A 10,889-nucleotide genomic window follows, 5' to 3' on the forward strand; every position below is an offset into this window, starting at 1 on the left:
AAGTATTAATAAACATCTTCTTTATCTGTGTAAATGTAGCTTCAGTATCTGCTGATTATTGAAATACTGAGTCTTTCTTAGTGAGATCTGTAAGTGATCTTATAATATCTGAGAAGTTTCATATAAATTACTGATAGAAGTTAGCAAATTCAATGAAGCTTTGTTCATCTTTCACAGTATACAGAGCTTCTCATTCAAGAATAGCAGAGACTTTCTCAGAATTCATTCAAATTCTCTTATCAGCTTCTATAATAAAACTCAGATACTTGATACTCTTGACTTTAAAATTAAACTTATTAATATCTATTAGTAGTTCTGCTTCTTGTAGCTGTTGTAATATCTTTCATATATATTCTTAATGTTCATTTCTGAACTCATCAGTGAAGATGAGAATGTCATCAAGATATACAGATACAAATTCATTAAGAAAATCTCAGAGTGTGCAGTTAATATACTTCTGAAATGTACTGAGAGTGTTAGTCAGTTCAAAGAGTGTGACTACTTATTCAAAGAGATTATATTATGTTCAGAATACTGTAAGTCACTTATCTTCTTCAGTGATACAGATCTTATAAAACACAGTGATAATATCTAACTTTATAAATCATTGAGCTTGTTCAATACAAGCTAGAGTTTCATTGATAAGAGATAAAGAATAATGATTCTTCTTCATTAATCTAGTCAATTCTTGATAATTCATACAGAATCAGAGTTCTTCATCTGATTTCTTTGTAAAGAGAATAGAGACTGCAGTGAAAGAGTTGCTAATATGTATAAATTCTTTATTTAACAGATCATTGAGTGTCTTTCAAAGAAGAAGAAGTTCATCTTGAGACATGTTATAAAGAGAGTCTCATAATACTTCAGAGTTCTTACTATTCTTCTTTTTCAATTTAATACTGTGATTCACTTCTAAACCTTATAAGAGAGATAGATTTGTAGCATTATTATCTGGTTAAAAGACATCTAGATATTCATGATATTGTTAAGAGAGTTTTGTATAAGAATCTGTTATTATAATACAGAATAACTTTTCTAGAGTCTTTTTAATATCAGTCAGACTGATGAAATAGATTAATATATAATTCTGCTATCAGCAATTCTTTCAATAACTTCTTTTTCTGCGCATTTTATAGATGTTGACAGAGATCTGTGTCAGATTTATAGTTTTATAAATGTCATTCTTGTGAACTCTATCTTTATTAGAGAATATTAAACTTCTGTTTCAAGTGTTCAATAAGATGTCTTATTTAGATAGTCAGACAAGTTCTAATATAAGATTATAATCAATATTATCAACTTCATATATATAGATACATTTATACTGATGTTCTCTGCCCCGGTGGCCGAATGTTAATGCGGCCACCTGGTAGCGCCTTGGCTTGGGAAACCAAGGCGCGTGGGTTCGAAACCCGCAGGGGATACATTAAATCCGGAACTCAAGCACCTCAGGTTCCTAATAAATACAGAGGTGTACAAATCGCTTCAATGAATCGCTCTATGTTCCTGGGCTGGGAAGTTATTATCGCATGTATCTAATTGTCACTCCTTTGTATTTTCCTATGTTCTTGTTATCTTGGCGTGGTCTCAACACCTGTATTTCCTCCTGTATAACCAACACTTGACCTGTATTTAACATCACGCAAGGACTCATCATAAGCTCCGCTTGCATATGAGTATAATGGAAGAATAATAATAGTAATAATAACTGATGTTCTCTGATATCTATGTTTAGTTTTATTATATAACAGATGTAAACATCTTTTAAATCATTGAATTCTGCAAGAAGTCAGGATTTTAATAAGAGAATACACTGAAGATTATAATATTTCATAACTGAAGATTTAATCATTAAATAGTGATATAGACTGCTGTCTATCATGATCTTCATATTATACATATTATTAATCACAGTAAATACAAGAATTGCATTCATTGTTATTTTCTCTTCAAATTGTTATTATCTGATCTTTTCAAGCTTCTATTTATAAATTTGAACAGAAGCTAATCTATTCTCTGTTTCACTGAGACATTCTCATAGTTATTCTCTGAATCTTTCTCTAATGTAATGTGATTGACACAGACAGGCACTGATCTTTCTCTTGAGTGTGAAGACACATAGATTGATTAGTAGTTGAAAGTAATATATTCTGATCAGTTACAGTTGATACATACTTTATATTAATGTCAATCAGCAACTTCTTTGAAAGTGATCTCAGGAACTTGAAAGTCTGTTTGAACAGTAAAAACTCTTGCTTATATATAGACATTTGAATCTATTCAGTTCATGATCTCTGTATCATTGTTCTTCAATGCAGATGTATAAGTGACTGAGATGTAACATCTTCTATCACTGTTCTGTATACTCTTAAGCTTGATAAGATGATCATTCAATGTCTGAAGCTGTGTGCAGAAACCTTCATAAGTTAAGTCTTTGTTTACACTTATAAGAGTCTGTAAGAGTTAAAGATTAATGTCTTCTTAAGCATACTAATCTTTATTTGATTCTTTCAAGATTGATCATCTGCTTCTAGAATCTTGATATCAAAGTCAGAAATGAATGTTATAAGAGAAATGTTTCTCTGTTAAGTACTCTATAATCAATCTAATGCTTTCTGTTGCATGACAGTGTCTCAGAACAGAATATTAAGATATTTAATAATATTATCAGATATTCATAACACTGATTCATATACTTTCATTCATGAATGAAACTTCTGTTTTATATGATTCTTTAATTATTCATTGATATATCAATCTTGATTAATTAATGAACTGATGAAATCTCTATCTACACTAAGTTTCATGAGCATTTTCATTCTTCATGATGAGTAGAGAGTGAGATTGAAAGTATTGAAATATATGAGAGTATCTAAGTGTTTCTTCAGTGCTTTTATATTCAATTCTGTAGATATTGAAATTACATGAGTTAATTATTAAATCTCTTTGTATTGAAGCTGTTGAGTTACATGCATATCAGCTATTTATTATTGTTGTAATTTCAACATTGCTCAGAGTCACTGTGACATCATGTCTATACTTGTGTTTAAGAGTTTTATATTATTATTAGATATGATTATATTAATTATTAGATATGTAATTGTATTTTCATACATCTGAGTGTCAGAACTCTCAGGTCTTTCACTGATATTCTCTTATAAGATCTTATTGTAAGCTCAGAGTGACTAGTGAGCAAGCTTCTATCTGAGAACTCAGTGTCTGCTTAACTAACTATTTAACTGTTTCTTCATTTCATACACATTGTTACATGTTCAGATATCTCTCAATGAATAATTATTTCTAATGAGAAGATAATGTGTGAATAATTATTTTCTAATAAGAAGATAATGAATATTTTTATAGTGTAAGAGACCTACACTGAATAGATCAGTATAATATTGATAGATTGTATATAACAAAGATAAAAAGATTAAATAAGAAAAGAAAGAGAAAGTGTGAGAACCAGTGATTGAGATGAATATTTATACATGTATATAATGATGTATGCAGTGAAGCTTCAGAGTGAAAGAATTATACACATTCATAGTGGCTGAGAATTGATGATCAGAAATGGCTGAGAATCAGAGTGTATGTTATATGTGTTTATAGTAGCTGAGAATCAGTGATTGGAAATGAAAGAATCTATGAAGTGTAATGAAATAGTCTATATAATTGATTGAGTGCAGCTGATCACATTATAAGTCTGACTATACAATATGAAAGATGAAGAAGCTGTTATCTATGCAATAACAGATCTCTACTACACTGAGATCAAGAACTAGCTGAATCATCTAGAAAATAATTATAAGAGATTTCACTGATCTGTTCTTAAACTGATCGTGTGACCGTGTCTGAGACCAGGATTAAACTTTACAGTTGTCATATTGCCTAAAAGCATTACTTCTGATCATGATTTGTATTCATCACATTGATCTCAAATCACATTATTTCAAATATTAAAGGTCTCAGATTCACTTTTCACATAAAAATCTAGTTCTGAATAAAGAATATGTTTGAATTCTTAGTCACATTTTCATTCTGATCTCATTATTGAGAATGGTTAGACTGGTCACTGAAATTATGAATTTCATGTTTGGTCTCATTTGATCTGATCTCATACATTTCTTGGCGTGAATCCCGCTGGGACTGGCTATCAAAAAAACAGGTAAAGTGACTATATATCAGATCTTAAAATGAAACCATGACTTGAAAAAAATGAGAAAGTGATCTCATTTAATTTCATTTAGTCTCATTCTTGGCATAAAGTTACTATTTTTAGACATTTTAAGGTTTTTTTTAGACTATTTTTAATTTTTAAAAAAGTAACACTTTTTGGTAACACTCAAATGAGATTTAAAGTCATTTAAAGCAATAAAAATAATTTAAATTGAGAAGTGGAAATCATGATCTCATTTGAAAAATGTGACAAGAGTAGACAGTAAGTTTCACTGAGACAGTATGAAACTACTATCTAATGTTAAAACTGTGTAATGGAATCAGTTGAACTGATAATGAGACTATCAAAAAATCTGGTCCTGGTCTCAGACACGGTCACACGGTCAGTCTAAGAATGATATCAAATGAGATCATGAAATCACTTCTCACTTATATAATATCATAACATAGTTCTCATTTGTTGAAAATTCAACAGAGAGTGTTATCAAATATCATTACTTTTCTGAACACAGATCATAATTCATATAATTTTAATTATGAAAAAAACATAAAATATAAAAAAAAATAAACAACAAAAAACAAAACAAACACAAGAAAAAATCACAATAAAAAAAAAAAAAAAGAAAAGAGAAAGAAAAAAACAAAAAATAAAAACAAAAAAAATCAAGATCACAGAGTCACAGCATTCTTAAAATACTTACTTCTCAGAGTCTTTACAATATTCATCATCAATCATGTATTTCTCATAGTGAGAATAACACAGCTGTGATAAGTTATTGTCTTAACATTATCTAATAAATAATCAGTATATATCTGTATAAATGTGAATAATTAGAAAATATACACTTAAAAAGTGTGGCCAGAGTGAACTCTGCTCTCACTTGAATGATATCAAGAACAGAACACTGAAATCAATGATTCTTCTTATCAATTTCATGAACAAGGTGTGTGAAGATGATCTTGAGAAATATAAGATTTCTCAACTTCTGATAAAAACAGATCTCATGAAGAGACTCTATTTTCATGATATCAGAGACTGAGTGTTATTAAAAAGTGTTACTTTCATACAATGCACATACACTTACTGCAGTGATTCACTCTCTGTGCATGTGATCAAGAGTTGTGACTTTTTCATACTGCACAGCTAGACTGACCGTGTGACCGTGTCTGAAACCAGGACCAGATTTTTTGATAGTTTCATTATCAATTCGACTGATCCCATTACACGGTTTTAACATTAGATAGTAGTTTCATACTGTCTCAGTGAAACTTACTGTCTACTCTTGTCACATTTTTCAAATGAGACCATGATTTCTACTTCTCAATTTAAATTATTTTTATTGCTTTAAATAACTTTAAATCTCATTTAAGCATAATGATAGACTGACCGTGTGACCGTGTCTGGGACCAGGACCAGATTTTTTGATAGTCCCATTACCAATTCGACTGATCCCATTACACGGTTTTAACATTAGATAGTAGTCCCATACTGTCCCAGTGAGACTTACTGTCTACTCTTGTCACATTTTCCAAATGGGACCATGATTTCCACTTCTCAATTTAAATTATTTTTATTGCTTTAAATGACTTTAAATCTCATTTGAGCGTTACCAAAAAGTGTTACTTTTTAAAAAATTAAAAATAGTCTAAAAAAAACCTTAAAATGTCTAAAAATAGTAACTTTATGCCAAGAATGGGACTAAATGGGACCAAATGGGACCACTTTCTCATTTTTTTCAAGTCATGGTCCCATTTTAAAATCTGATATATAGTCACTTTGCATGTTTTTTTGATAGCCAGTCCCAGCGGGATTCACGCCAAGAAATGTATGGGATCAGACCAAATGGGACCAAATGTGAAATTCATGGTCCCGGCGGCCAGTCTAAGCATTATCAAAAAGCATTACTTTTTAAAAAATTAAAAATAGTCTAAAAAAAACCTTAAAATGTCTAAAAATAGTAACTTTATACCAAGAATGGAACTAAATGAGATCAAATGAAACCACTTTCTTATTTTTTTCAAGTCATGGTTTCATTTTAAGATCTGATATATAGTCACTTTATCTGTTTTTTTGATAGCCAGTCCCAGCGGGATTCACGCCAAGAAATGTATGAGATCAGACCAAATGAGATCAAACATGAAATTCATGGTTTCAGCGGCTAGTCTATGCACAGCTCTCTCTGAGATGCTGCTGTCAGTTTGCAACTCACACAGTCTCTCAGTTCAGCACACACTGCGTGTATACAGCCCTGCATGCTGAGGCTGTGTTAATCATTATAGCCTGGCATGATACTCACTTTTCACAAGCCATGTTTCATTTGAGAGAGGGAGGAAAGACACAACTGTTGTTTTATTGAGAGAGGGATGAATAATTTGTATTGTTAAATTAATTTGATTAGTTTATACTCTTCAATTTGAGAATTTCTATGAGTGTTTTAATAGTTTTCATACCAGCTTGGACTTAGTGATGAGTTGAAGAAGAAGAGAAAAGAGAGAAGAAAGAAATGAGAATAACTTATCTTTATAATATAAAAATAGAGAATTGCTGTAATCATTCTCTCTAGCAACAAAGATCTGTTTTCTGCATGTATCTCTGATATAGATTATATGATAAATGTATACAAAGAATATCAATAGTACATGCATTGAATGAAGATAATGTTGCTATGCAATACTGTAGCTGTTTCTATACATCTCTGAAAGCTGTTAATAGTTTCTTTGTCTCTTTATATTTGATGAGTTAATAATATATTCTGATGCACTTCTTCTTTCATCATCATTATCATTATCATCATCATTATCATTATTATCATCATCATCATTATTATCATCATCATCATCATTATCATTATCATCATATTATTTCCTGTCTTCACTCCTCTCTCAATACTCATCAAAACTAATTATGTCATTTCTCTTTAAATATTCTGCGGTCCTGCGGATCATCAAGGCGCGTGAGTGCTGTCACAGATTGAAGAGAGAGAAGAAGAAGATGTTCAAGTGTGAGAAGACAGATTACAAGGCATGTTAGAATGTCTTGAAGAGGCTCTGTAAGAGAGCAGAATGATAACAATTTTAAGTAACACTTCTGATAGATTTAGACTGAACTAAGTATAGAAATAATACAGATGACACTGTCTATGAGAGATTGAAAAAGAAGACAGTGAAGAGTCTCATGCAGTAGTAATGAGATCAGAAGAAGTTCTGAGAATAATTTGAGATCAAGATAAAGAGAGAGAGAGAGAAGAAGAGTGTTACTGTAAATAAGCAGCAGCAGAAGAAGATTGAGAAGATATTAAAGTAAGAGACAAAGAAGTCAAAACTGGTAAGTTTTTTATTGAGAGATAATGATTTTTGATAACACTTCTGTTCTCTAATTGATTAGCAGAAGCTGACAGAGAAGAAGAGAATTAAGACCTTGTTCAGATCTCAAATGTACTTCATAATCCAGAACATTGAGAAGATAGCTCTGCTCTCTGAGTATGTTAATCTGCTTACTGCTGAAGTGAAACCTGAGACAGCAGACCAGGAAATGCAGGATTTTGAGACACAGGTTGATCTGGCTGAGAAAGAGCAGTGAGAACTCTTCTCTGAGAAGACAGCAGAGAAAGATTTTAAGATGATTATTATCTCAGATGAGAAGAAGAAGAAGAAGAAGAAGAAGAAGAAGAAGAAGAAGAATAAGAAGTGAATTATAAAGAATAATAAGAAGAATGAGAAAGAGAAGCAGTAGATTTTTTTCTTATTATATTAGTTAGTTGTAAGTTTAAGTTTTTAATTATTAATAATTAAAATTGATTTTAAGTTTTCAAAAATTATTGTACAAGTTGTAATCAAGTCAGGAATGATATATATATATATATATATTTAACTATCATGATTCACAAATCACTATAATGTATAAGTATCAACATTTTTTCAACATTGATATTCACAATATTAATATATTTTTAATGATATTATCTGATAATGTAATTTAATAACACTCTCTTTCACAATATTAATATATTTCAAGAAATATGACAGAGATTAATCAAGATTGTTTATTTACTTTTATACATCAATGATATTCAATCTGAGTTAGTATTAAAATTATAACTAAGCTAAGAAACAAGATTATTTTCTCTTATATTAATTCTTCTTACACACATCAGTGATCAGTTATTGAAAATAAATTAGTATCTTTCTCAAATTATTATCATATCTTCTGAATTCACTTCTTTCACTTCTTTTACTTCTATTGAAGATTCATAAACTCTTCAAGAAATTACTGTGAATTATAAAGTCTATATTATTTACAATTTAATACAGAATACTCTCTTTCAATCATGATAAATAATCACTTCATTCTTCATATCTGATTCCAGGTCATGAAATTTATGAAAAACTCAACATAAATAATGAGATGAACTATGAAATAATTATCAACAGATTGTATTATAGATTACTGAAGAGTCATCTCTTTGCTGCAATCACTGTAACTTCATTCAGAAATATTCATCATAAACTAATCATGACTCTGAAGGAATTTTCTGATATCTGAAGTCATCAGAATGCAGATAATAAAAGAAAAATAATCAGAAAATTACTACTGAGCTAATAAGTTACTCTATCAGATAATGATTTTTAGTAATACTAACTTTCTAATTTAAAGAAAATTATGTGAAAATGACTCTGTATTAGTACTCTGATTTCACAACTCTCATCTGATAACTTTCATGAATAATTACTTTGTATGTGTATATCTCTGAATCTTTCTCTTCAATCAATTGAAAACCCCGAATTCTGAACACTTCTTCAAATGCTTAATTCAAATCTTTATATTTCACATCAATTCTGTCTTCAGTCTAACCTTGAGATATACTATAAAGTCAATATACAATATCTAGAATCAGAGTTGAAGAATCATTGAAGAGTGTCTCTCACAGTGAATGCATGAACTAGTACAAACAATCTTGTATTTATGAGAGTTATATGTTATTACATTGATAAGAACTGAACTTATTAAGAGATATTAATTGAATTTGAATTATTGATCAGTAGTCATACTGAGGATTATATAGCAGAGATATTAATGACTGTGATTAAAAATGACTATTGAGATATTAGTCTCAGTCTTCTTACAATTACAACTGACAATGCTGTGAATAACTACACTATAGTGAAGAGCTTAAAGCAAAAATTGACTTTATATTTCTGAAATAATAAATAAGATCATATTCTCTGCATTGCTCATGTGATTCAACTTGTGATATAAACACTGATAAAGAATCTTAACATTGAGATGAAGAATAATGAGATGACTAGTTCTTGAGATGAGAATGAGATAAAAGTGATTACTCAAGTAACTTTTATATTCACTTTGTAAAAGATAATGTTTTTTAATAATACTTTTTAATATTACTTTTTGATAATACTTTTTGATAACACTACTGTTAATTTTGAATAGATTGACTAATAATTTAAATATCATAGATTCAAAACATTGCTAATGTGATTTATATCTCTTCTAAATAATAACAACAATTTCATGATATTCAATAAATAAACAAATCAGTCACATCACTGAATATGATACAGAATGTTAGAATATGATGAAGTTTAATATATAAGATAACTGTTCAGATTCTTTGATTGTATCAGATAATTAATCATTGAGTACAACACTCTGATTGAGAAAAGATTCAGATATTGAAACTTTCTGATATGAAGTGAACTCAGTTGAAATATGTGATTGATTTACTGTTTCAGTTTTATAAGATAACAAAGACAGTCTCAATCACTTGTACATCAATGCTGCAGTCAGTCTGATGAGTGTATAACAGTTTCTTTACTCATCTTGAGAAGCAGTTGAATCACTCAAAAAGAAATTCAGTCTGAGATGATGCTATAGTGCAGGCTATTGTTACTGCAAGGGATAAACTGGCATATTACTACAGCAAAATAGAACAATCTTTTACAGAGTACTATGCTGTAGCAGCTCTACTAGATCTCTCTCATTGAGTTAATATCTACACTTCTCAAGATTGAACAGAGAAGAAATAAGACTCATATGTCAAATTAGCCTGAGACTACTACAATGTCAACTATCAGAGATTTGAACAAGCAGATGTTCAAGATGTGAAGACAGTGAAATATAATTCTCTAGTAAGTAATGATCTTTAGTAACACTTCATATTACATAGAACTATAATACTAACTTTAAAACAGAACTTGTATACATTAATTGCAACTGAAAATCAGGCAAAACTACATACTTGTAAAACTGAATTTGACTGCTATCTTCAAGATAATCTGACAAATTTACACATCAAATCAATTCTAGAGTTATGAAAAATTGTTGAAAGTATATATTCAACTGTTGCACTGATGATGTGTGATATTCTGACAATTTCATTGACAGAGGTGAGAATGAAGTGAAAGTTCAACTCAAGTTGAGATATTTATCACTATCACTGAGAACAATTACAAGAAGAAACAATCAAGAAACTCATGATTATAAAACATAGAATTATCAGACAGTTTAATACATCTGATCACAGTGTATCAGAGAAGTGTAGTGTTCATGAGAAAGTGAAGAATAAACTTGCATAAGAATGTATTTAGTTATTTCATGAGCATTATCAATAATTGTTATCAAATTCTGATTATATAAGCAATCACTGAATGAACTGAATGAGACTGATTTTGATCTTCAGTCTCAGTCTCATTCT

General features: G+C 29.8%; 1 protein-coding gene across 1 annotated transcript; it reads left to right on the forward strand.

The window, feature by feature from the left end:
- Positions 1 to 7,081: 7,081 nt before the first annotated feature.
- BDCG_16149 (uncharacterized protein) lies at positions 7,082 to 7,756 on the forward strand (the record flags this gene model as incomplete). Its single annotated transcript, XM_045425410.1, has 2 exons — positions 7,082 to 7,176; positions 7,603 to 7,756. 2 exons carry the CDS (start codon positions 7,082 to 7,084, stop codon positions 7,754 to 7,756), a joined length of 249 nt encoding a protein of 82 aa, XP_045279187.1.
- Positions 7,757 to 10,889: the final 3,133 nt, after the last annotated feature.

The sequence above is a fragment of the Blastomyces dermatitidis genome (assembly GCF_000003525.1).
Source record: "Blastomyces dermatitidis ER-3 genomic scaffold supercont1.1, whole genome shotgun sequence".
Classification (NCBI taxonomy): Eukaryota; Fungi; Ascomycota; class Eurotiomycetes; order Onygenales; family Ajellomycetaceae; genus Blastomyces; species Blastomyces dermatitidis.